This window comes from Acipenser ruthenus, chromosome 12, assembly GCF_902713425.1.
Source record: "Acipenser ruthenus chromosome 12, fAciRut3.2 maternal haplotype, whole genome shotgun sequence".
Lineage (NCBI taxonomy): Eukaryota > Metazoa > Chordata > Actinopteri > Acipenseriformes > Acipenseridae > Acipenser > Acipenser ruthenus.
Window position 1 is genome coordinate 28,404,262 of NC_081200.1, and position 27,418 is coordinate 28,431,679.

Genomic DNA, 27,418 nt, shown 5'->3' on the forward strand with positions numbered 1-27,418 from the left:
AAGCTCCAAGAAATGAAAAACAAATCCTATAAGGCAGTACAAATTGTGTACTGAAACTTTTTTTTTTTTTGACTTGTAATTTTTATTTTTACACCTTTTGTTATTTGCTTTTGGACGATGTATTTCCTAATCAAAATGTATTTCCTAAAATAATCCTAAAAGACTACTCAGTGCTGCATTTTACTGACCATGATGATGTGTGACTCAAGTATATCTATGGAGTATTTCAAATGAGTCTTCTTGTCAAGAATCGTGTCAAATCTTGCAAGGTAAGTCTGGATTTATTCTTTCAAAGGTGTATGAACCCTGTTCCTCACAATTCTTCTACTTGTTCTTGGTGAAAGAACCTTCTTTCTTCTAGACCAAGGGAGCGCTGTGGCAATACCATGAGTCTTGTACTTTTTGATAATAGAAACAGTAGTTGAAATTGGGATACTGAAATGCTTGGAAATCTTCTTGTATCCTTCTCCAGCTTTATGACAATAAATCATTTTCTGCCCAAGGTCTTCAGATACAGTGCCTTGCGAAAGTATTCGGCCCCCTTGAACTTTGCGACCTTTTGCCACATTTCAGGCTTCAAACATAAAGATATGAAACTGTAATTTTTTGTGAAGAATCAACAACAAGTGGGACACAATCATGAAGTGGAACGAAATTTATTGGATATTTCAAACTTTTTTAACAAATAAAAAACTGAAAAATTGGGCGTGCAAAATTATTCAGCCCCTTTACTTTCAGTGCAGCAAACTCTCTCCAGAAGTTCAGTGAGGATCTCTGAATGATCCAATGTTGACCTAAATTACTAATGATGATAAATAGAATCCACCTGTGTGTAATCAAGTCTCCGTATAAATGCACCTGCACTGTGATAGTCTCAGAGGTCCGTTTAAAGCGCAGAGAGCATCATGAAGAACAAGGAACACACCAGGCAGGTCCGAGATACTGTTGTGGAGAAGTTTAAAGCCGGATTTGGATACAAAAAGATTTCCCAAGCTTTAAACATCCCAAGGAGCACTGTGCAAGCGATAATATTGAAATGGAAGGAGTATCAGACCACTGCAAATCTACCAAGACCTGGCCGTCCCTCTAAACTTTCAGCTCATACAAGGAGAAGACTGATCAGAGATGCAGCCAAGAGGCCCATGATCACTCTGGATGAACTGCAGAGATCTACAGCTGAGGTGGGAGACTCTGTCCATAGGACAACAATCAGTCGTATACTGCACAAATCTGGCCTTTATGGAAGAGTGGCAAGAAGAAAGCCATTTCTTAAAGATATCCATAAAAAGTGTCGTTTACAGTTTGCCACAAGCCACCTGGGAGACACACCAAACATGTGGAAGAAGGTGCTCTGGTCAGATGAAACCAAAATCGAACTTTTTGGCAACAATGCAAAACGTTATGTTTGGCGTAAAAGCAACACAGCTCATCACCCTGAACACACCATCCCCACTGTCAAACATGGTGGTGGCAGCATCATGGTTTGGGCCTGCTTTTCTTCAGCAGGGACAGGGAAGATGGTTAAAATTGATGGGAAGATGGATGGAGCCAAATACAGGACCATTCTGGAAGAAAACCTGATGGAGTCTGCAAAAGACCTGAGACTGGGACGGAGATTTGTCTTCCAACAAGACAATGATCCAAAACATAAAGCAAAATCTACAATGGAATGGTTCACAAATAAACATATCCAGGTGTTAGAATGGCCAAGTCAAAGTCCAGACCTGAATCCAATCGAGAATCTGTGGAAAGAACTGAAAACTGCTGTTCACAAATGCTCTCCATCCAACCTCACTGAGCTCGAGCTGTTTTGCAAGGAGGAATGGGCAAAAATTTCAGTCTCTCGATGTGCAAAACTGATAGAGACATACCCCAAGCGACTTACAGCTGTAATCGCAGCAAAAGGTGGCGCTACAAAGTATTAACTTAAGGGGGCTGAATAATTTTGCACGCCCAATTTTTCCGTTTTTTATTTGTTAAAAAAGTTTGAAATATCCAATAAATTTCGTTCCACTTCATGATTGTGTCCCACTTGTTGTTGATTCTTCACAAAAAATTACAGTTTCATATCTTTATGTTTGAAGCCTGAAATGTGGCAAAAGGTCGCAAAGTTCAAGGGGGCCGAATACTTTCGCAAGGCACTGTAGCTCTTTACTTTTTCCCATATTGACTTATTGGTAATTTCAGCAGTTATCTTATGCCAAACCATTTTATAGTCTTTAAGAATGTTCACCTACAATCCAGCATTTTCTAGACGTCTAGAATTAGGTTCTACATTATCATATTGAAATTCCTAGCACCTTGTAGACAATACTATCATAGCATAGCACCAAAGGATATGAATACTTTTGAATTACTTTTGAAATTGTTTTGTGCCCATTGCCTGATTTATGAAGGTCAACAACCATTTGTCTCTTTTCATTTGTGAGTTCTTTGCCTTTCCCCATGGTGATGGATGACAAATGGATTTCATATGCGTGTTACCTCATTTTTATACCCAAGTGAAACAGGAAGCCATGGAAGGCCACAATACAGAATGTTAATGCATTTTTAATTTTGTTTGATTTTATTTATAAGAATCTTTAGGGGTGCCAATAATTCTGACACCTATCTTTTTGAGAACATTTTTTATTACTTGTTAAAACTTAAAACTTTTTCTCTGAGCAATTGTATTAGAATAAAAGAATATGGTTTTCCCATATATTTGAGCATAAAATATAGCTCATTACCCTTGTTTATTTTATGCAGCCTTTTTTGCTCATCTTTATCCAGGGTGCCAATAATTTTGGAGGTGACCGTATATATATAAATAAAAATTTGTCATTGAATGACTGGTAATATAGAGGTAGTGTCTGGGGCTCAACCCCAGCCTCATTACACAGTTAACTGTAAGCATTAGGTTCCGTTGCAGTCAACAAATCCTGTGGTTAGTACAGAGGACAGCCGTAATTATAGTCTGAAGGATAATACCAATTGCAATGAACTAAACTCTTCCCATTTTAAAGATTTTCTAAGTTGTAATGAACCCAATCCATAAGTCTTCTGCCCCTAGAGGTGTTGACAAATGGTGAATTGTCAGTTAGTAAGGTTTCAATAATCTCAAAACCAAATAAAATAATCTTGACTAGCCCTACTGCTCATATGCCACAGTGTACAAGTATATGTCGGCACAAATAGTATCATCTTGAAAAATCAAGTTGGTTGGACTGGTGGGCCAACATGAGTTTTTAAATTCCCACTACTGATGCAGTGTTGATGTAAAATTAAATGTACAATTAGAGATTGGTTCATTGTTGGAAACATTCCATCTGCCAGTCCATGTGTAACTGTTGAAATCTGCCATCTGTTAGAAAATGTTAGTGGATATCATCTTGGCTGAGATGATGGCCTAGAAAATTGCACAGCAGAAGAATCTCTTGAGCGAATAATTTGCTGTCAGCTGGACATTTGTGTCTGTTTCTACGGAAATGTTATGCCATGGACTGGTTCAGGCACTGTCACTTTGATAGGTCTGGGGTTGACCTGGATTACAATAACAAGAGGACTTTTGGGATTCATTCTTTCTTCAAATCAGGACCACACTGTAAACTAGGTGTGTCATCTCAGTTGTGTGTCCTGTATAGATATTTGAATGAATACAAAATCTGTTTCCTAGCCCATTGAACGGCAGCTATTAATTTTATTTTTATTACAAAGAAGTTTTAGATTTATGGTCGGTTATAATAATCATGAGGAATGCATTGCACCCCCTGGATCCCTCAACTACTTGAGAAATATCTACTATAGAGATTTTTATTTTATTTTTTCCATTTGGAACCTGACACTCCCCTGTATAGTTTAGTTTATTAAAAAATAACTGGAGAGGCACTGGACTAGTCTTTTTGTTTAGAAATTGATACTGTACTTCATGTAGAAACAAATTTAAACCCTTAGATTGCAACTCACTGTGTACACAACAAATAGTTTGTGCTATAGCCCACAAAACTGGCCATTGGTCTTCCTAGTCAACGGTCAAAGAACTATTGCAGTCTGACGTCACCCAGCAGGGATAGTCAAAGACACTTGCTCTGTGACATCACAGATTTAATAAAACGGTTGTAGATTTACTATTCGTCCTTGGGTTTAAAAAGTGATCGACACTGCTACTGATAAAGGATTCTTGTTTTTGGTAACTGCATCACAGTATTTCTGAAGTTGAAGGTTGTAAAGGTGATTTTACATATTTTCTGTAGTATACAGTTTAAGGGAAAACAATCCTGTTTCATTAATAAATTACATTATACAGCCTTTTCAAGGAAAATACAGGTCTCTGGAAAATTGAGGATATAGAATTAGGTGTTATGATGTGTCCCGTTTTCATTACTAATCATCTGGGCTGCTACTATTCCATGGGTGAAAATGCTCCATCTGTAGACGGAATTCCGTCAAAATGGCCTCTCCCAGGTCCATTCCAGATTTGTAGAAATGCCCCAAACATCTGTGTGAGGGGGTGGGGTGGGGGGGTAATGTTTTCTGTAATGTTTTCGCACGTACTTGATGACTTGCCTGAATATTAAAATAAAAATATAAATATTTTTAAACTAGCAAGAAATGACTTGTTGCACTAGCAGCAGTTACATTACTGTTTTACATTATTGTTTTGTCCTCTAACTCAGTGAACCATATTTAGACGCAAGCACAAAGGCAAAGACACCATTTCTTAGAGAAATAAGACCATTTTAATGGTATGAAACAGAGTGAAGTCTTTTTTTTTTATAGTAAAACAGTGCTTTTGACATGGCAAGTATTTTGAACTGCCTTACTTAGGGAATAATTACCTTCTAAAGAACGGTACTTGCTTTTCTTTGTTTAACACTTTCCTTTAGTAAACTACATGTGGGAATTCTAGGTGTAGCACTGTGCAGAGACGTGCTCATTAAGTACATATTGTACATTTTATGCTGAAACATCTGCCCAATTTTGTAGGTTTGCAATTACTGACTCTGTAACATCACAACAGCAAGTACTGTTTAACAGTTAGGCGCCTAATATTGAGACACACAATTATTTGACCATTACTTCTGACATTGATTAAAACACTGAATTGTTGTACTGCCTTTAGAATGAATCACTCACCTATAGATAGGCTTGTAACGATAACAATATCTATTTCTAGACATAGCCATACAGTGGTGAATTCTGAAGTTGAAAAACAAAATTTCAAATCTCCAAAGTAGGCTTTCACTAAGTTAGTTATTGTCCTCGGTACACTGAGAAAATATAATTCTGCCCAAAGAAGCTCGTGGTACTGAACCGTATGCATTAGCAAAATCCAGGAATGTCACATGGAGCTCCTTACTCTCCTTTTTAGTGGTTTGAATTTGCTGCCAGATCACACTGATGTGCTCTAAGCATCCTGGGAAACCTGGAATACCAGCTTTCTGCACTGAAGTGTCAATGAAGCAGTTCTTCAATAGGTAAGCTGACAATCTCTGTTCAACAATGCTATAGAAAATCTTGCCTTATTAGTTTAACAGGGAAATGGGACGAAACTGACCGATACTCATAGAATCTTTTTCTTTGGGTATAAAGACCCCACCTGCTTGGCGCCATGCTCTTGGTACAACTTGTTTTTCCCATGCTACTTTCATCAGTTTCCACAGGATTCATAGAACACCAGGGGCACTCTTGTACACGCTGTACAGAACTCCATTAGGCTCAGGACATGATGACGCCCTTGCTTTTTTCACAGCTCGCTCTACTTCTTTACACTTAGGTGCGCAGTCTTCCAATTGGTATTCTGGTGGATTGATAGGTGGGATGTCTGAAGGAGTCGACATAGGCTCCTGCCTTTTTTAATCTGTGTGCGTTTCCTCGAGATATCTCTCCAGCTCAGACTTGGTTGCTTTTAGTGTGCCATTTTTCTCCCTGGTGAATAACTTCTTTACAAATTTGAATAGGTCATTATAAAAGTTATTTCTCGCACGCTCCTCCTTTTTGCAGCATTTCCGTAGGTGCTCAGTTCTGTGCAATGTTGCAAGCTTATCTTTAATTACCCTTTGTAATAGATTGAGTGTCTACTTCTGACTGTTCTGCTCTTCTCCATTGCTTCCTCAGCTGCCTCCTTTCTCTAACTAAGCGCTCAATCTCCTGCTGCCATCTAGACTTTACAGGAATAGGTTTTGCTTTCTCCTTTCTTTTTTCAACTCCAAACCTCTCACTTCCATATGCGTAGATGGTATCCCCAAATTTATCCAGCTTCTTTTCGACTGTTCCACCTAACCTTTCCAACACAAAACAGAGATCCGTGTTTACTGTGTCCCACTCTGTTTTATCAGAAGCTCTTGGCCATTTAACTCCAGGTGTGCCTGTTGAGGTTCTTTTCTCTTACGCTGGTTCATCTGTCCGGGTTCACAAGGATCATTAGGTTCATCATTAGTTGTGTGTATGCAAGTCCTCCTCTCATCTATGACGGGGTGCTGATTGGATTTCATTTGACTGACTTCGTAAAACATAATGATCAATGTGAGGCCCTTGTCCCTCCTCCCTCAAGCATTTCTTTCTCCCCTGATGAATCTTCAAACCCCTAACCGTTGTCACTTTGCTCCAGCCACAGACACAAACCTCGAGCTCCATGTCTTTGCTAACTACAGATCTGGAGCTAGTCCTTTGTAAAGTACTCACTGTTCTCATATCCATTTCCTTTCCTAAGTCATTAACCGTGTTGTCAAACCTTGAGTCATCTTCCGCCCCTGCTCTCGCAGACCCTAGGGGTATTTTTCTCCAATTTCTTAGAAATGTCTCCAGCGTCCTTTTCCACTTGAAAACACAGCTGGATACTGCCAGCTAGGATGGATAACCCCTGCCAGCCCTAATGGGGTCTCTTTCCTCCTGTCAGCTGTCTCTTCAGGCTGTCAAAAGTTCTTTCCCTCGTTGCCAGCTGCACTATTCACAGCAGTTGCTGGATGTATCCAGATCTTCATGATTTCCATTACATGAGAGTAGTTGTTAAAACTTCATGCTGATATTGGACTCGGCTCTCGCCAAGATAAGCACCAACTAAGACCTAGCTTCTTTTACGTAAACTAATGTGATCCATCTGCGTTTCCTTCCATCTGATGATGTAGATATCCTTCTGCCTGGTGTTTTATGGCTGAAGTGTATTGGTGGCTTCAGGGATCAGCCTGTTTTACCTCCCTATACTTTTGTTTTTTACACTGCAGTTTATATGACTGACCCTGAGTGAACATGTACATAATTACTGGTATTAGTTTTTTAAACACGTACATTATCTTTCATAAAGCGGGAATCAATTGCTAATAGAGCTTCCCAATTTGTAGATGACTGAGGCTTGTACCGTCCCATGTAGATAAACACGAGGCCCACAATGCAAATTGTATGGGACAGTAGAGTACAAATCACAACGTGGATACAATTTCAAGGTATGACATTTATTTTATAGACCAAAAATGTAAAATTTAAGCATTTGTAAAAACATTGTGATTAAGATAGTAGGCAATGACCTAACAGGATATTACATTTATTCACTGCCTATAAAATGCTAATTATCTAAATATTATGAACAAAATTCTAGAAATTTCTCAAAAAAAAAAAAAAAAATTTGAAAAAATCTTTCATAGCAAATTTTGCTTTTGTGGATGAGGAAAAAGTTACAAGAAATAATGTGTAAAATTATTTATTTCAGCATTTTTTTTGCAAAACTCCAAAAATGCTGATTAAAAAATACTCATACCCTTTGATGCTATGATAGTATTGTCTACAAGGTGCTAGAAATTTCAATATGATAATGCAGAACCTAATTCTAGAAAAGTCTAGAAAATGCTGGGTTGTAGGTGAACATTCTTGGAGAGTGTAAAAGGGTTAGGCATAGGATGATTGCTGTCATTACCAATATGCCAATATGGGAAAATGTAAAGAGCTATCTGAAGACCTTAGGCAGAACATTATTTATTGTCATAAAGCTGGAGAAGGATATAAGTAGATTTCAAAGCATTTCAGTGTCCCAATTTCAACTATTGTTTCTATTATCAAGAAGTGCAAGACTAATGGTACTGTCACAACGCTCCCTCGGTCTGGAAGAAAGAAGGTTCTTTCACCAATAATAAGTATAAGAATTGTGAGGAAGGTTAATAACAATCCGAGATTGACTGCCAAAGATACTGAAAGTGAATTGGCTGCAAGTGGGACTAGGGTTTCCATTTAAACGATAGGTCGAGTATTGCATGGTGAAGGTCCCAATGGTCGCAGGCCGAGGAAAAAGCCACTCTTAGGAAAACAAGTTCATCTGATATCCCAGCACCCCTTTCTTCTTAAAGGCGTATCAGCCTCTATACATGAACCCACAATATCTCTCACAAGCACCTGGGTACATATTTTTACGATATCACGATAGGAATAGTTTTTTTTTTTTTTTTTTTTGGTGCATATGTATAGCTATTATGTACTATATATCACCTTACAGTACAATAATACGACAACAAATGGACTGAATGATAATACCTGAAAATAATCTTGATATGTTTTTAATAAAGTCGCCTGCGCAAATCTAGTATTAGGCGGTGGATTGCGCCGATCATCGGCTTATTTTGAAAACCCTGCATTCATTGTCACTATTTTTGCTTTGAAAATGATCAGTTATTTTTTTTAGCAATCATTTTTAACATTTTAGCCTCTCAATGTGCTTAACACAGAAAACCCACCCCTTCAACTCACTGATTGGTTAAATGTTGGGTCATGTGGTCATGTGGTCATGTGGTTTGTTTTTGTTTTTTTCACCCAGCAATGCCCAAGTGATCTAGTATTACTGAAAAAAGAAACAAGGACCAGGGGTCACAAATGGAGATTAGATAAAGGGGCATTCAGAACTGAAAATAGGAGGCACTTTTATACACAGAATTGTGAGGGTCTGGAACCAACTCCCCAGTAATGTTGTTGAAGCTAACACCCTGGGATCCATCAAGAAGCTGCTTGATGAGATTCTGGGATCAATAAGCTACTAACAACCAAACGAGCAAGATGGGCTGAATGGCCTCCTCTCGTTTGTAAACTTTCGTATGTTCTTATTAATCTTAATTAATTTCCCAAGCTTCGATTTACATATTGGTGAATCGATGCATCAAATTAAAACCCAGTTTGAAGTCGCCTGTTGCCGATTTGCATTAAAACCTTGAGTTTGCTTCTTTTAGTGCTATTACAGTATATAAACAATGCCAATATTAAATCTACCAATTTTTACCTTTTGTTTCAAAGTGTGTTGTATTCAGATTATATGGCAATATTATATAAAAAAGAAGCTGAATTTAGTACAGTAGTTAAATTTAGTCAGGATTTGTGAGATTAATTAAAATGTTTCGATTTGCTTTGGACATAAAGTGTTAACAGTAATAGACAACCATAATTCAGATAGAAATGACTTCTGTTAAAGTATAATATTTTTTATTACAAAGTTAAAGGGACATTTGATGCGAACACGCACATATTATTTTCAGTTGTTGTTTTTTTTTTTTTTTATAATCGGAAATGTTCTAATTTGAATGCAAGTTGTGTTTTTGTTTAACTAAAAATTAAGAGCTATCGAACCAAATGTAATGGCCTGCCGGCAGGGCTTAAGAGCTAGTTTCACAAACCCTGATTGGCACCAATATCGGATTATCTTTTCAAAAATTAGATTGTGTAGTCCATAATTACTGCTAATCTGGATCTGTGAAAACAGCCATAAGTTTGTTTGTAAATGGATTTACAAAAAACTAGGTTCAGTTTTCAATGTAGCACCTTTCCTGTTAGCATGGAAAGTTTAAGATTAGATTTCTTATATACAGTAGGTATTAGTGGTGCAATCGGCACCCTCATTTCGTATTCGATTTATCGTATAGACATTTATCAACTATAATCGATGCATTGACGTTTATTTTTCAAAATAAACAAGCATTTGTTTTTAACAGAAGATCAGATAATTTAAAACACTGTTGTGCATAATAGTTAAACAAAAAGGCACAATTTACATTCAATTTAGAACGTTTCCGATTTTATAAAAAAACAAAAATACAAAGGACTTGAGTTTTTAACAACTGAAACCAAATTAGCAGTAATTATGGACTACACAATCTAATTTTTGAAAAGATAATCCGATATTGGTGCCAATCGGGGTTTGTGAAACTAGCTCTTAAGCCCTGCCGGCAGGCCATTACATTTGGTTCGATAATTTTTAGTTAAACAAAAACACAACTTGCATTCAAATTAGAACATTTCCGATTATAAAAAAACAAACAAACAACTGAAAATAATACGCGTGCGTCCACGTCAGATGTCCCTTTAACATTGTAATAATAATACAAGATACAATATTTTATCATGTCATTTCAATCTGAACTGTGGTTTTCATTACTGTTAACATTTTATGTCTAAAAGCAAAGCAAAACCTTTGAATTCCTCTCACAAATCCGGACTAATTTAACTATCATACTAAATTCAGCTTCTTTTATATGATATTGTCATATAATCCAAACACAACATGCTTTGAAACAAAAGAAGGTCATCCAGTAGATTTAATAGATTTAAAACCAAACCAAAAAAACGTATTGCCTTAATTTTTTAAATCAAGAAAACATGATTACAATAGGCCTGCTTCTGATTTGGCTTGTCCAATGAATGTAGAGGCCTAAAAGTGTGTATCCTAGCAACACAGTAATGTACCGTACTAGCACTAAAAGAAGAGCATTCTCACACACTCAAGATTTTAATACTAACCGGCAACAGGCCTGGAAATTTAAGGACAGATGATCAATAATCGATGCATCAATTAATTGTTGCACCATAGTAGGTATACAAAAAAAAAATTATATATATAAGCATTTTTAGGAAGCAGTCAACATAAAAAGCAGTTTTCTTTTTATATTTCTGCTTTTATTTTCATTAAAGGGGATCACATTGGATTCTTCAACAGACTATGATTGATGTACATAGAAACTTTCTCCATAGTGAATATATAATGACAGTAATATATAATATATAATGACAGTAAAATATATATTAACCAGATTTATTAACTTTTTTGTTACATTTTCACTTTAACGCCATAGAACACCAGAGCCGTAATACCATTTAAGACAGCATTTAAAATTAGAATGAAAAAACCTCTTTGCATAAGCAGCATATTGTCAGAATTAAAGCTATAGTAAGTCTTTAATGATTTGTTTAAGGTTAATGTAAAATTAAGTTGCATTATAGTTTTCCCTGTTGAAGATTTTCCTCTGTACCATTGCAGGTTTCAATGCTGTGTTTTCAGAGATGAGTCTGTCGTCTTCATACATTATCTTTACCTGGTAAAAGGGAAGATGTTCTATTAAGTAAAAAAAAAAAAAAAAAAAGTAGCAAAATGAATTAACTATGGACTGTAATCTAATGCAACATAGTCTTCCTTTTAAAAGGAAGTGTGCAGTATTTCATTTTAAATAACCCTTCCCAACATGAATTCATCTTTCAGTAGATTTGTGTCTACGTTTGTTTTTTTCTCAATATAGATTCATATTTGGATCTGTTTTAGAGCAACCCTTATTCTCTTGTAAAACATTGAAAACCATTTCTTAAATGGGGTTATGAGTTTGAACAGTGTTGTAGTTATAATATTTTAGCCGTTTTCGAACAATCACATACAGGATCGACCCGGATACAGTACTGACTGACACTGAACTTTCTCCAGTGTCAAGTGTGTTATTCTCTCAGTGAAAACAGACCATAGTTGACTAATTCAAAGATAACTAATTCAAAGATGACCTATTGTAGTACAAATCATGCGTGACGAAAAATGTTGCCTGTCAGTCATCTTCACACAAACTGCAACCAGGCAATGGACATGTAATTACTGTATTCAGCATGTAAGTGTACATTCTTTCCTTTTTCATTTCTTTACTGTTTTCTTTTAAACATACCACAGGGGGGAATTAGTGTTGGTGTAATTTATATGTGGAAACCGGTTTGTTTTAAGTGCTTTTTGGAGTTGTTGTGTTTGATTAAATGATTGTTTACAGACGGGAGCTCGATTGAGACTTGCTGCCTGCCTGTCTTGTATGTGTCCTCTGTGTGTTACCATTGTTGGTAGCGTCACATGACCTGTTTGTTTACTTTCTGTTTTGTTTTTAATAAATCCTGCGCGCCTGTGCCAGCGGTTTAAACTCCAACTCCTCTGTCTTGCAATGCGGTTACCAACACATGTGACATGAGTACCTTGTCACAATACCATTTAAATATTGATCAATGTGAAGGAGTCTTCATAAAAGTACTATTGACATTCAATTCAAATTTGCCGTTTTGTCATTATTCTGATACAGAAAAATGCCAAACCCTATCATAGTGAATACCCTGCTATAACGAACATTTCTCCAGGTCCCATGGGGTGGTCGTTATAGTGAAGTTAGCCTGTATATATATATATATATATATATATATATATATATATATATATATATATATATATTCTGCTGAAAACAAGTTCCAGTGTATTCTAAGGCCATTGCCACCAACTATAAAATTCAAATAAAGCTGGTAAGAAAGCACAACACTTAGTGTAAAAGACACCGTTTACTTTATTTCTTATATATAAAAAGAGAACTCTGGCGTTTCGGACAGCTTCAAATACTTCCAATTACAAGGAATGTCTTGATTCTCATATATAACAAAATAACACAGAAATACTTTCCTTGACGCAGACTTTTTATAACTAAACCAGATGTTTTACAGACAGAGGTATATTAGAAGCGCTAATAAAATGAGAGAAAAGAATGAAAAAATGAAACACTGTTGTGGAAGCCGATTCACACGGGTACTTCAAGAAATGGCTTGATGAGGTTCTTGCTTGGATCAATAAACGACCAAATGAGCAAGATGGGCCAAACGGACCTCCTCTTGTTTGTAACATTTCTTATGTTTTTAAAAAGTCACATACAACATAACACCTCCATGAATCGGTACATTTTGCAATTTTATAGCCTGTTAGATATTTTGAAAATCACTACTTCCAAATAATTCTATAAAATAAGTTCAGTGGATAAAAAAAAAACATTTCTGGCAAAGAACTGCTTTACTAAAAACGCTCGTAACATACACAATTCAATAGTGGAAAGTTAAGCATTATGTTTAATGCTACATTTCTATAACAAACGGGCTCCTAATGTAGATGCCTTCCTCTTACGTGCTATTAGAACAGAATTCTGTTGTAAGTGTACTCAAGCCAAATGTCTCGGTCAAAACAACACCCCAGTGCACCTTAAATAAGAACAAAAGACATTTTACTAGCGAGAGGAAGCCATTTGGCCCATCATGCTTGTTTGGTTGTTAAATCTTGCAAAGAAAGTAAATTAGACAAAAGACAACCAGTCTGACTACTGTAATAAACTGTAAGTACTTTGTATTGCTTTCATGCTGAACCTGTAGCCGTCTGCATTGGCGGACTTTTGCAGTGTGACTCGGAAGCTTTATTGGTCCTGTGCTTTCCTCTGCAAGTGAAGCGTCACATTGATCCTGTTAGGGAAACCAATATGCTGGCAAAGAAGTCTGTATTCATTGTGGTCTTTCCACCACTCATGCATGCAATTCAAAACACAGGATTTTCACAGCTATCACATTACACTGACATAAAATACAGATTACACAAAATCCAAAGAATATAAAAACATCGCTAACATTTTTGACATGCGGTAGAGTTTTAATGACATGTCGGCAAATTATATTTTTGCAGCTTCTAGCAAATACACTGTAATGACGAAATAAACAAGCATCAACGAACTCCCTTTTGATCAGCTTCTAGCGCATTCCTGTTTTATGTGTTATCTTTGCTGTGACATTTTTGATAAGTAATATGCACTTAAACTAAAGGAACGGAAGAAACTACAGTAAAAGTAAACATCGGCAAAGAGATCGGGGTGGCGATCTGAAAGATCTTTCAGTAAATTGGTGGCAATTCCTCCTTTGTTTTTCACTTCTTTTAAAACACTCGACATTTTGACTGTCCGCCTTCAATCAGATTGCTGTTGTCATCAGGCTGAAATCCAAAATAGTTCCACATGAAGCTTCTCTCCAGCATTCGCCATGACTGCTGCAGTAATTTAATTTTCCCAGAACACGCAGGGTAGTTGGTCACTTCCGCTAAGCAGAAATGAGTAAGCTTAGGTCATATTGTTTTTAAAGACACACAATTAGAGTTTTGTTCTAAAAGCTAAAAAAAAACAACAAAAAAAACACAGTATCGAAAAACCACAATATTTTTTATTTTACCCCAACATTAGGTGTCATAAGATTTTGGTATCATGATATACCGTAGGTATCAATATACTGCGGAACACCAGTTGTAGTTGGCATTTAAGTATACTCCGATACTGCACTTGTATGGCTTTTGTTAAGTCAGTATTAACATGGACTAATGCATTGATTTGCCCTTTGTAAATGTCCTAATTATTGAGTGACCCAGAAAGTTGAAAAACAGACATTTTTTTAATGTAAAGCTATGGCCAAAAGTTTTGCATCACCTATAATTTTAGGTTTGAGACATATCAAAAAAATAAACTATAAACCTAATTTAGATATTTTATTTAACATCATGTAATCAGAAAAACTACAAAATTATATTGCAAAAGTCTACCAGAAGCCATAGTACAGTATTTCATGTTACATTTTTTTCGTTAAGTATATGGAAAACTGAAGCGGTGTGTAATTCAGTGTGTTTACGTAACATTATTCAGCAGGTTTCATTCGACTTTATGAAGCAAAATGAGTTAATTCTATAGGGCAGTGGTTTTCAAACTTTTTAGGCCCTGTACGCCTTTCCAAAAAATCTAGTCGACCGCATACCCTGATCTGAGATAGGGTCATAATATACCTATGAAAACGGGGAAAAAATGTATTTTCTAATTACTAGGCTTAAGTACTTATTGATGTTAACACATAAAGCATTGCAAGTAAATATAACACAGTCGTGTCGCTCCAGTGCAGTGATTTCACTGTCTGTAGGGTGGCACAGCTGCTTGATTAAACTGAACTGAACTGATTAAACTACAAACACTGAACATTTAAACTCCAGAAAGTAAACGTACCTAGTAAATACTACACATTTGTAAAAGCAGCAACATCACACAATGATTTTTTTTTTTTTTCTTTTTAGACTGCAGAACCACTGCCCTGCTATTTAAATATGTAATTTAGCCATGTGCGCTCAACGCTCACTCACTGTCAGCAGCCAGTTGGGTGTTTTATAGTTAACCTCGCCCAACAGAAAGGAAACGTACACCAGTACGGCTGTGGTTTTATTTGAAAGGAGATTCAACATTGTTGATTCGATTGTTAAGTTGCAAAGTACTACAATGTGGTAAAAAACAAAATAAACGTTGTCCGCCATTACAGGATTTTTCTCGCGTACCCCCTGAGGAGCGCTCGAGTGCCCCCAGGGATACACGTACCCCAGTTTGAAAACCGCTGCTATAGGGTGATGCAAAACTTTTGTCCATAGCTGTAGTTGTTTATAGATATACTGAAAATCTTTATTAACTTACCACCGGGTATGTGTGTTGGCAAAAACACATAATGATGTTTATAAATGTTGTCGTCGTTGTCGCCACCCCACCCCCCATCTCCCCCCCCCCCCCCCCCCTTACCCCCAGAGCAGTTTAGCTAAAAAATGTAAACCACCCCCAGCCAGGTAGTATTCAGTAGGATTCACAAAATAGTAGTCATTGATTGTGACAAGAACTGTTATTCAAAGAACGCTTTTTCTACCCTAAACATATCATGTAGCAGAGTTCACGTTTATTTTAACGCTTATGTAATGTTCCTTTTTGTATAGTGTTCCTTTTTGTTAGGTACTCTTTTTTTTTTTTTAAATGACATAAACAGTGCAAACAAAACTTTGCATAGTACACTAGCAAGCTTTTGAAAAAGTGTTAGCATTTTCTTTGTTTTGCTTTACTTTTTTTATTGGCACCTGAAGCATCAACTTTACCACTGGTTTGTGCATGCTCAGTATTGCACATAGTTAACACTAATATGCTTTCCATTATATGCTACCCCATGTTGTTTTATTTATAGTACATGACGTTTCTTTGAAACTTAAAAAAATAATTTCAGTTATGATTGACGATGGTGCCAAAAGTGCTGATCAGTTGCTTGTTTGTAATTGCCCACTGTAATGATGATTTTTTTCACCCTATTTACATTTTCCATCCCAGTTCATCAGTGACGTCTTCTCCAGTGCAGTTTCCTGTGTCGATACCGGCCTCCTTTTTCCTTGGCTGCGTTGATGCAAGCATTGTGCTTATTATGTTGTAGGTGGTTCCAGTATTTGATAAGGTCATTGGGCTGGAACTGATGAGAGGTAATAAGGTGACTGTATTTACAACTTGAATAGGAGACCCTCCAGTGATTGAAGAGAAACTCATTGGGTGGGGGCACTGGGTCAATGCGCAGTTTGGCTAGGCAGATCCCCACATACACGTCCTCCAGGTGCAAGCGTCGGATGCTTAAAGAAACTTTATAGATCTTCTCTGCCAGGTCCCCTGAGAAGACATATCCTGTCCCAGAGCAGAAGACTGGGTAACGCTCACTGGGGTAGAGTTCAGGTGGCATGTGCCATTTGCTATCCTTATTCCGATTCGGGGCATATCCCCTCATCAAATAACCAGTGAAGTAGTTGTGTCTGGGGAGAAGGTCTGGCCTCAAGAGTTTCTGAATCAAGTATTCTGTGTTCACAAACATATCACTGTCTGTCTTCATGACATAGCGAGCATATGGGCAATGTGTGGCCACCCAGTTCATTCCCATTAGTGTTTTGATGGTAAGGTTGTAATAAGTGTCCAAATACTCCTGTTGAATGATGTCATTGTGGCGCCTACTCTCTTCTAATATGGAACGCTGAAGGTAGCTGTTTTGGTCTTTTGCTATTCCTAGCAGAAAAAGTCGTACAGATCGTATTCCTGGAGTTAAGCTGTCATTTCCCCAGGTCTGCCTAATGGCATTCCTGGCTTCTACTTGTTTAGGTTCAGCTGATATCAAAAGTATCAAGAAGGGACTGTTGCCCTGGCATTTGTCTGGCTGATTGATAATGTATCGGTAGGGCTGAGGGCTGCCATTGCCTCCTGTCCCTTTCTCGCTGTACAAGCTGTTGTTGGCGCTCAAGGTGTTCTCCAGTCCAGTCACCCCCTGCAAGGACAGCTCGAGATGGCTGGAATTGAGAGCAGCCTGTGTCTTGGGTACTGCAGGAACAGCTTCCTTCCAAATGCTCCTCAGTGAACTCTGATTGGTTTCATTTTTGGTTGAACGGAAACCCCGCACAGTATAGGCTACAGGGTTCTCTCTCAATCCAGCCCTGCCAGGCAGCCAGTCCTGGTGGTTAAATAACAGGAAAATGGTAAAAAGGAAAACAAGAGAAAGTAGGCCAATGATGTGTGTTCGAAAAAATGACCGCTTGGCATTCCAGGTCATCTTTAATCGGCAGCAGTGGCGCCTTCTCCACTGCATGATGCAGATGTCAAATTCTCTGATGTTTTTGTTTGGGTGTTCAGATTTTAAAAAGTTTCACCACTTTTGTAAACATTGCAACAGTTCTGAAAAGAATCAGGAGGGGGGTTCCATTTTGCTGGTCTGTAGTAATTATTTTTTTCCTTTTTTTTGTGGATACCTTGGCAGCTTAAAAATAAATAACTACAGTACAGCTGTTTTAAACAAGCTCCCCTTGGAACTCCATGTCCATGTTATCAGATGTCTTGTTTTATGTTTCCCGATACCTGAAAAAGAAGATATTTAAGTTTATTATAAAAATATTATAATGCATTGCAATATTAAGATGTTCAACATGGTTTGCAAAAAATGACTTTGTGGTCTGCAAGGCAAAAAGGGTGTAGATATAGGAGACCTATATCTGTAGTTATATAAAGTGTAACACAGAGCACAGTTTCTTTTGGTCCTGCTGTGCTTAGTAGTTGCTTCCTTCAGACTCCTGCTGACTCTGAAAAGCCAGTGAGAAGATGCATCTGTCAAAATGAATTTGCAGGGTCCAGCAAATTCCACTGCAGAATCTACAGACAGCAACAAATGAGAACGTCTTCACTGATCATTCACCTTCAGCCTTATCAGAGCAGTGTTTCGAAAAGGGCACTGCTTAATGTAGTTATATTGGGTTATAAATAGAACTTGCCGAAGGAGAAAGGTGTAGCCTTTGATCTAACAACGTGCAGTGACCTGCTGCTTGCTTTGACAGCTTAGTTCAAATTGTATTATTATTTCTTTATTTAGCAGTCGCCTTTATCCAAGGCAACTTACAGAGACTAGGGTGTGTGAACTATGCATCAGCTGCAGTCACTTACAACTACGTCTCAACCGAAAGACAGAGCACAAGGAGGTTAAGTGACTTGCTCCAGGTCAAATAGTGAGTCAGTGAGTGAGCCGGGATTTGAAACAGGGACCTCTTGGTTGTAAGCCTGTTTCTTTAACCACCGGACCACTTTTCAACTGTTGGTCAAGTAGTGCAATGTAGCCTTTATGATTCCAGTCCAAGACAGTGGAATTAGTAGAATTAAGTGACTAGTAGTATTTTAAGTCAATTTATGTTTCCAGTAAAAGACCAGTACACATTTCATATTTATTTAATCTTCTGTGTGAAATGGCTTAAGATCTTGCCCCCTCAGTAGTCATCTAATTTGCCTGAGGGATCGGCCCCCTCTAGCCTTCACAGCAATTGTTCTCAACAATCGGTGCACTGTATTGTAGGCCAGCTAAGGAAACAAGAGCTGTGCCTTCTTTGGTTAGCTGTGATTCAAGCTGGCTGATCACATGCACAGAACAAGTTAAGTTGTGATTTTCAGTTTACCTCACTATACTAATATAACATTATTATATTATTTTATTTTATTTATTTATTTATTTTAAAGCATAAAAACAAATGTATTGTGGTGCAAGGTTTTGTGCTCAACTCTACATCAACTCTACATATTTGACATGTCATGTGCTAAGTTAACTGTATACATCTGTGGAAAGATGAGAGGTTTCAAACTTGTATTAAAAATGTATAAGAATGACCGGTGCAAGCAAAATGGGCTGTGGTGTACCCATGGTAGTCAATTATAGACCAAAAATGTAAGTAATGTTATTTATTGTAATTTACACTTTCCACAGATATTTTTTAAACTTTTTTTTTAATACAGCCATTTTCTTTTTGTCTATTTCCTTTTCACATACGATTTCCTTTTTAAAGAGTTGTTATAGATGTAAAGATGCAAGAAGCTGTTCTTTTTTGTACTGTGACTGTACCAAGAGAAAATGGTTATCAGTGGGAAAACATGCAAATACCTGAAGATAATTTTGAGTAGCTATCCTATTCATAAGATTGCAAATGGGTAATTCTGATCACAATGAAGATTTTACTTCAAAAGATTGGATAATACAGTACGTATTTAGGCTAGGCATTTGATAAGCAATGTGTTGATTTGTATATATTTTAAGTTTTATAACATTATAAATAATCCCAAGTTATACACATTTTCAAAATCAATTCTCTTTTCCCTCGAGATGATAAAGGGACTCTATTATATTGATTGCTTGGGGGCCTTTTGGCTCAGTGGAAAAGGTCATCTGTGACAGGCATTGAATCTATAGAAGAGTGTGCAGACTCATATGTCAGTATAGTTTGACTTGTACTATTCTTATTTGATAACTTCAAACACACCAAGTTGGCTGGATAAGAATGCCTTATCAAGTACAAGGGAAACATTGTTTATTGAGCTGAATTATTGTGTTGAAAATCAATAGATTGCACAAGTTAGTCTCATTGAGGGAAGGAATTGCCTTGGGTCAAGTGTGTCTAGCTGCTTTTCTTGAACAACAAATGTGTTGCGCTTTGGTATTAGGGTTACCATATTGCAAGTTGCACTGGTTGATCTGATGTCTATAGACTAACTGTTTTTGTTTTTTTTTGTATTAAAAGCCTGACGTGTCTTCAACCAGAAGCTCTTAAATGATGATAAATTGTGCAACTACTGTACTTATGCAAACAGACGATGAAGACATTTAAGGCACAGTGTAATTCTCCAGTGTTCAAAAGTATCCTTTCATTAGCCGACAAAATATGCATAACATGTAACGTTAATGAAGGGGGAAATAAAAGTAAATAAAAATATTTAAAACTTAATTGTTAATGCTGTAGTAATTGTTAGTGTGCTGTATTGCCTTTGCCAATCAAATGTACCACAATACAGCATTTGAATAGCCCTGCTATTGTTTAAGCTAAAGGTATAGATCATTTTGAGCAGTTTAATAATTGCAGCTGCAGTCTTAAATCAGATTAGGTAGCCGTACTCGAGTTTTCTTCTTGAATTGCATTAATGTGAATTATCCTTTCCCCCAAAGCTGCACCATTCTGCTCTGATGCTGTAAAGCATGGTTTGAATTGTTTTATAAGGGTATCATGAATCCACTTTCCTTTAATTGGAGTTTTAATATGAGAAGATGTGACTGCTAAAGGATGCTCTTTTTAAACCATCATTAAGTCATGTATTCTGATTCTTCAAGTCTTTTCTGAATGCAGAATATTGTTTTTCTTGTTTTTATAGGTAATCTGGACAATGTATCAGGGAAATTCTATTTGTTGATTGGGGGGTGGGAGGGTGATGGTGATGGTGATGGTGCCAAGATGTACATTAATCATAGCCTGCCTATGTTTACCTTTGCCAGTTAATAAGTATGCATTTGTATTGGAGACGAGGAGAAAGTGGGGGTGGGGTGACACAACTGCGTGTGACAGAAATGTAACTTGACTGCATGTGATGGTTCAGTGTTCAGTGCTCGTAGCATGTGAAAGAATGGAATCAACTTTTAGGTACTGATAAGGTTTAACATTTGAGACCTGTATAAATCATAATTGTATGTGGAAGCACATTTTCTGTTGCATTGCTTTTCCAGGTTTTGAATCCTCAGTTAAATTACTGGGTCAGTCATATTCCACAGGGAATACAGTAAAACTATATATAATTTCTGCACATCATGCTTGTCAATTATTGATTGCTTTGCAGAAAGCTATGTACAATATACATTTTTTTTATTTATTGATTTTTGTAAAAATCTAATTTCAAGTATTCACAATAAGGAAGTGCGTTGGCTTTTTATCTGTTTGTTTTATTAAGGAGATAAATAAAATCCATTGAATTTAGACAACGCGGATAGACAATGAGTCTCTTGTGACCACAAACCCATTAAATAAAACAGGATTGAGACATACCTCTTCATGTAGTAGCCTCCTCATATAGGCTGGGCTTTGTGCTGTCCGCACGCAATTTATGCAAACCACCACTCCAGCAAAGCAAATAAATAAATACTTTCTTCAGGGTTGCTATTCTCCAATCATGCACACATCGCTCTGTGTTCCTTTCTACACTTGGCATCCAGTGTGTCCATCTGTCATTGTCAGACTATGGTCATCATTTCATTCTGCTTCAATAGTCCAGTAGTAATAAAAAATGAGTTTAATCAAGTGTGATCAAATGCCTAATACACAGGAGCAGCACTGAGAAAACAATTCTCTCCCTCCTCTTCCTTCTGTCAAATAACAACAGAGATTTCCTGTCTCAGTTCAGTATCCATTCCTCCTTCTTTGCTTTAATATTCAACTGCAATCTCAGGCAAATGGTGAGAGAATGCACCAGTCCAGCAGTACTGCATTGAAGAGCCAGATCTTTCATCCACCGTCATGTTGCTAGGCAGGTTCCTGCAGGAATGAGGGGAACAAAAAAAACAATGGTTTGTTTTAGAGCTAGCTTTCTGATGTCGAGTCTGCAGAATGCAATGCACACTGCCTTGTCTGCTCAGGGGAGGCAGCTGTTTAAATGTGGGCTTTGACAGACTTTGACAGAGAGGATTTTAACGTCACTGCTTTCCTGGCAGGGGTTCCCACGTGACTCATTCATATTCATTTCTGCTAGTTCTGAGCTCAGCTACAGTATGCTTTTTTGGTTTGTTTGTTTTTAATTACGTTCTCTTCTTTTTTTTTTTTGGGGGGGGGGGGGGGGGGTATTTATGAAATGCATAAAGATTTTGAATGTAATATTTTCAGTGCATAGTATTCCTCATACTAATTTCTTTTTAGGATGTTTTTAAAAAGCATTACGTTATAATGTTTTGTTTTACTTGTTTTGTTCAGTAATCTGTCAGTAGAAATGCATTTTTTAAACATTTCTGTACAGAACTGTTTCCACTAACTTGGCATACCATATTTTTTACTGACGGGACATTTTCTGCCAGCAAGCCTTTTAATACATCCCTGTCTAGTATACACATCATAATGTGGTGTGTGTGCGTGTGTATGTATATGTGTATATGTGTATATATATATATATATATATATATATATATATATATATATATATATATATATATATATATATATATATATATATATAATATTTTTTTTATTTCTTAGCAGACGCCCTTATCCAGGGTGACTTACAATCGTAAGCAAATACATTTCAAGTGTTACAATACAAGTAATACAATAAGAGCAAGAAATACAATAACTTTTGTTCAAGCAAAGTACATGTGTGACAAACCACAATTCAATAATACAGCAGATAATAGTGATAGTGACATCAGGATATGATTAAATACAAAGTACTACAGGTTAAACACTTGGCAGATTACAGTATTCTGAAGTACAGGATTAAATGCAGTAAAATAGGGGGCAGATAAGAGCAAAATAAAGCACATTTACATGAAGGGTGATAGTGTCCCAGGATACAAACAGAGGAGTTCTACAGGTGCTGTTTGAAGAGGTGAGTCTTAAGGAGGTGCCGGAATGTGGTCAGGGACTGGGCAGTCCTGACATCTGTAGGAAGGTCATTCCACCACTGCGGAGCAAGGGTGGAGAAGGAGCAGGCTCTGGAGGCAGGGGAGCGTAGCGGAGGTAGAGCTAGTCTTCTAGTGCAGGCGGAGCGGAGAGGTCGAGTGGGGGTGTAGGGAGAGATGAGGGTCTGGAGGTAGCTGGGTGCAGTCTGGTCAAGGCATCTGTAGGCTAGTACAAGAGTCTTGAACTGGATGCGAGCGGTTATCGGGAGCCAGTGGAGCAAGCGGAGTAGTGGAGTAGCGTGGGCGAAGCGAGGCAGAGAGAACACCAGGCGGGCAGCAGAGTTCTGGATGAGCTGGAGCGGACGGGTGGCGGACGCAGGGAGGCCAGCCAGGAGGGAGTTGCAGTAGTCTAGGCGGGAGAGTACCAGGGCCTGGACCAGGAGCTGGGTAGCATAGTTGGTGAGGAAGGGTCGGATTCTTTGGATGTTGCTCAGGAGGAATCGGCAAGTGCGTGCCAGAGTGGAGATGTCCTGGGAATAAGAGAGGCAGGGGTCCAGGGTGACTCCAAGGTTCTTAGCTGAGGAAGAGGGAGAGAGTGTGGTAGATTCCAGAGGAACAGAGATAGAGAGATCAGAGGAGGGGGAGGAGGAGGGAAAGAAAAGGAGGTCAGATTTAGAGAGGTTGAGTTTGAGGTGATGCGAGTGCATCCAGGAGGAAATAGCAGACAGACAGGTAGAGATACGGGAGGAGACGGTGGAGTCAGAGGTGGGGAAGGAGAGGAAAATCTGAGCATCATCAGCATAGAAATGGTATGAGAAACCATAGGATGCGATGAGGGGGCCCAGGGAGCGGGTGTAGAGAGAGAACAGGAGAGGACCCAAGACTGACCCTTGGGGGACTCCAGTTAAGAGAGGGTGAGGTGTGGAGGTTGCTCCACGCCAGGTTACCTGGTAAGTGCGGTTGGAGAGGTAGGAGGAGAACCAGGCCAGAGCAGTGCCAGAGATCCCCAGGTCAGCAAGAGATGATAGTAGAATAGAGTGATCAACAGTGTCAAAGGCAGCAGAGAGGTCGAGCAGAATTAGGACAGAGGAGAGAGAGGCAGCTCAGGCACACTTAAGTGAGTTGGTGACAGACAGGAGGGCGGTTTCAGTGGAGTGGGCAGAGCGGAAGCCAGATTGGAGAGGGTCAAGCAGAGAGTGGTTGGACAGGAAAGCAGAGAGCTGGCAGTATACAGTCTGCTCGAGGGTTTTGGAGAGGAAGGGTAGGAGGGAGACAGGACGGTAGCTCTGGAGGGAGGTGGGGTTTTTTGAGGAGGGGAGTGATAGAGGCTTTTTTGAAGGCAGAGGGAAAGATACCAGAAAGTAGAGAGGTGTTGAGGAGGGAGGAGATGAAGGGGAGTAGAGCAGGAGCAGCAGCTTGAAAGAGGTGAGTGAGGAGGGGGTCCAAGGCACACGTGGTGGGTTTGTGACCCTGGAGCAGGGAGGAGAGGTCAGAGTCTGAGAGGGGCAAGAAGGTGGAGAAGGACGGCGAGTTAGTAGGGGATGTAGTGGGTGTAGGGGTTGGAGCAGGAGGGGGTGCGGGGGAGGGGGAGGTGTTAAAGAGTTTGCGGATATCATGAGATTTTAGAAGAGAAGAAGGAGGCAAAGTCATCAGGGGAGATAGAGGAGGGAGGAGGAAGGGGGGGAGGGTTTAGGAGGGAGGAGAAGGTAGAGAATAGTTTACGTGGGTTGTTAGTGGAGGCTTGGATTACAGATTGGAAATAAGCACATTTAGCAGAGGAGAGAGTAGAGGAGAAGGAGGAGAGGAGAGTGCGGTAAAGGTCTAGGGCAGCAGGGAGTTCCATTTCTTTTCAGCAGATCGCAGTGTGATTCTTGCCGAGCGGAGCGCAGAGGAGAGCCAGGGATGGGGAGGGGAGGGGCGAGCAGGTCGGGAGGTGAGGGGACAGAGGGAGTCGAGGGAGGAGGTGAGTGAGGAGAAGAGGGTGGAGGTAGCAGAGTCTACGGAGAGTTGTGAAAAGGAGTCGATAGGAGGGAGGTGAAAGAGAGCAGTGGAGGCAAGGACAGAGGGGGAGAGAGAGCGGAGGTTACGGCGAGAGGTGATAGTGGGGGTAGGAGGAGCAGGGAGAGGGGGGAGAGACAGAGAAAAAGAGATGAAATAGTGATCAGAGAGGTCCAGGGGGGTGACAGAGAGGGTGGAGGGGCAGCAGGGCCTGGAGAAGGTGAGGTCCAGTTGACGGACAGCTTTGTGGGTAGGAGGGGACGGAGAGAGACAGAAGTCGAAGGAGTGAAGGAGAGGGAGGAATCCAGCAGAGTGGCTGGGGTTAGAGAGATGGATGTTGAAGTCACCCAACAGGACAGTCAGGGTAGACAGAGAGGGGAGGGAGGAGAGTAGACAGTCAAGTTCATCCAGAAAGTGAGTGAGAGGCCCAGGGGGGCGGTACAGAACAATGAGCAGGAGTTGACAGGGAGAATGAAAGTAATTAATATTAGGCAACATTTACAGGAAATATTCTGTTGACTATTTAGTTTTTGAAGCATACATATATAAACTATATTGGAATCATCTAGAAAATACATTACTGTTTTAATGCAAAGGCGTTTGATATCTTTTGCGGTTAAATTAGGTGAAAAATAAAAAATGTGTTTAAATATAATTTCTTAAATGAACAATATATATATATATATATATATATATATATATATATATATATATATATATATATATATATATATCATATCTTTTTTTGTTATTGTAATACAGACATGGGTATGGAGCAATGCACCTGAACACAGAGCTTCACCACAGTGAGTACTTGACTTGTGCTTATTTGTACTCGAGGAAGTGTGGGACTGTGTTAAGGAATGTGCACGAACTATAGTACATTCACAAGTCATAAATACGTCTGGTGCGATAACCTGTATGCAGACAAATAGTAAAACTCAGAGTAGTCGACAGGGTTTAAAATAAATCTTTGCTTACCACTCAAGTAGGAGCGGTTTGGAACGTAAATTGTAGAAAAGAGACAGTTTCCAGCAACCTCCAGGAAGAAACAAAGGGGCCTGCAAAAGAAGAAACTGGATTATAAAAGTGTAATTCATACCAAAAATACTTACCAGTGCAGCAGTGTTTGTTTTTTTGTCTCCATGTAAGTTCCACTGGGAACTGTATTGTTCATTTAAGAAATTATATTTAAACACATTTTTCATTTTTCACCTAATTTAACCGCAAAAGATATCAAACGCCTTTGCATTAAAACAGTAATGTATTTTCTAGATGATTCCAATATAGTTTATATATGTATGCTTCAAAAACTAAATAGTCAACAGAATATTTCCTGTAAATGTTGCCTAATATTAATTACTTTCATTTTGTCTGCCTCACACTTTCCTTTGTAATGCACTTTCTTAATAGTATTTTTTGTTTGTTTGTTTTTTTTTAAAATATATAAGAAAGTGTTCATAAGGGATTAATGTGTTTTTCCCCATTACAACTTTTCATTCACCTTTAACATGACACAATACAAATTACACTTGGGGAGGGGCAAAAAAACATGCAAGGCTTTTTTTTGTTTGTTTGATAATAACTGTGTAATATATAAACATTAACATAGGCTTGTTTTTAGCAGTTTGTTGAAAACGATTATAGAACTGGCTCTACTAGTTACAGCTCAGTTATGTAGTTCAGTAGTGCATGTTGTTTTTGTTTTGTTTTTTTCCCCCTCAGAGGCAGTCATAGTGTAACTAAGAATGTTTCTTTATAGTTTTTCCATACATCTTGTAGCATGGTGGGTGGTCTTGTAAAAGTATGAGTCTGTTTTAAATGCTATGTCATTTGCAGGCTGATGGCACTGCAAACTAAGAGAACCTTGTGGTTATGGCCAGTTGCTCTTTAACTTTCTTTCTGTGTAAGGTGTCAAATTTAGATAAACATGGAATAAACTGCTTTTGTTCTTTTATTGCTACCACATTGATTTTACCATTATCAGCATCCTATATATTAATAATCATGAGACCAGGCCATATTTCAAGTCTTAATGCTTACCACGTATTAGTTCCAAATACCAAGCATTGCATTCTACATTGAACAGTTTTGTTTAGATACAATACCGTGCCATTAGCATTAACAGAGATAACGTAATTGATCAAGTTACTTTAACTGCTGGGAGAGATACTACACCTCTGGTCTGGATTAGCTGGGAGTATTGGGCGCTTCTCAAATAAGCATCTCTCCTGTACTGATATTTATCTATATCCAGCTATCATGGAGCCTATGTGAAAAAGTATTGCTAAATGTTTTAATGATTACAATTACAGTACAGCGGGGTAAACATTTTTTTTTTGTATGACTGACAACTTTTAAAATTAGAAACATGTTAAAAGTAGTATCCATTTTTGTAGGAATATGCACCAGCAAGTTCCCTGTTTTTTTTTTTTTTTATCAATATTTTGTATTGTAGATATTAATATAATGCCCAGTTACAGTAATACATTTGATTGAATTATACAACAACATTCGTAGGGGCTAAATGTACCTGGAGATGTCTAAACCATTTCAATTTAATTGTGTAAATTATAGATCAGGATAGATCCTGATAATAAATGAATGGAGG

General features: G+C 38.2%; 2 protein-coding genes across 2 annotated transcripts in view; one reads left to right on the forward strand and one right to left on the reverse strand.

The window, feature by feature from the left end:
- The window catches only part of LOC117416637 (parafibromin-like), a 123,691-nt gene that overhangs the window by 60,252 nt on the left and 36,021 nt on the right, over positions 1-27,418 (forward strand). The window lies entirely within an intron of this gene.
- On the reverse strand, positions 15,819-21,895 carry b3galt2 (UDP-Gal:betaGlcNAc beta 1,3-galactosyltransferase, polypeptide 2). The gene is made up of 2 exons (XM_034027915.3): positions 21,251-21,895; positions 15,819-17,765 (listed from the first exon to the last, which is right to left on the reverse strand). The coding sequence occupies exon 2, from the start codon at positions 17,497-17,499 to the stop codon at positions 16,216-16,218; it is 1,284 nt and encodes a 427-aa protein (XP_033883806.1). The 5' UTR covers positions 17,500-17,765; positions 21,251-21,895; the 3' UTR covers positions 15,819-16,215.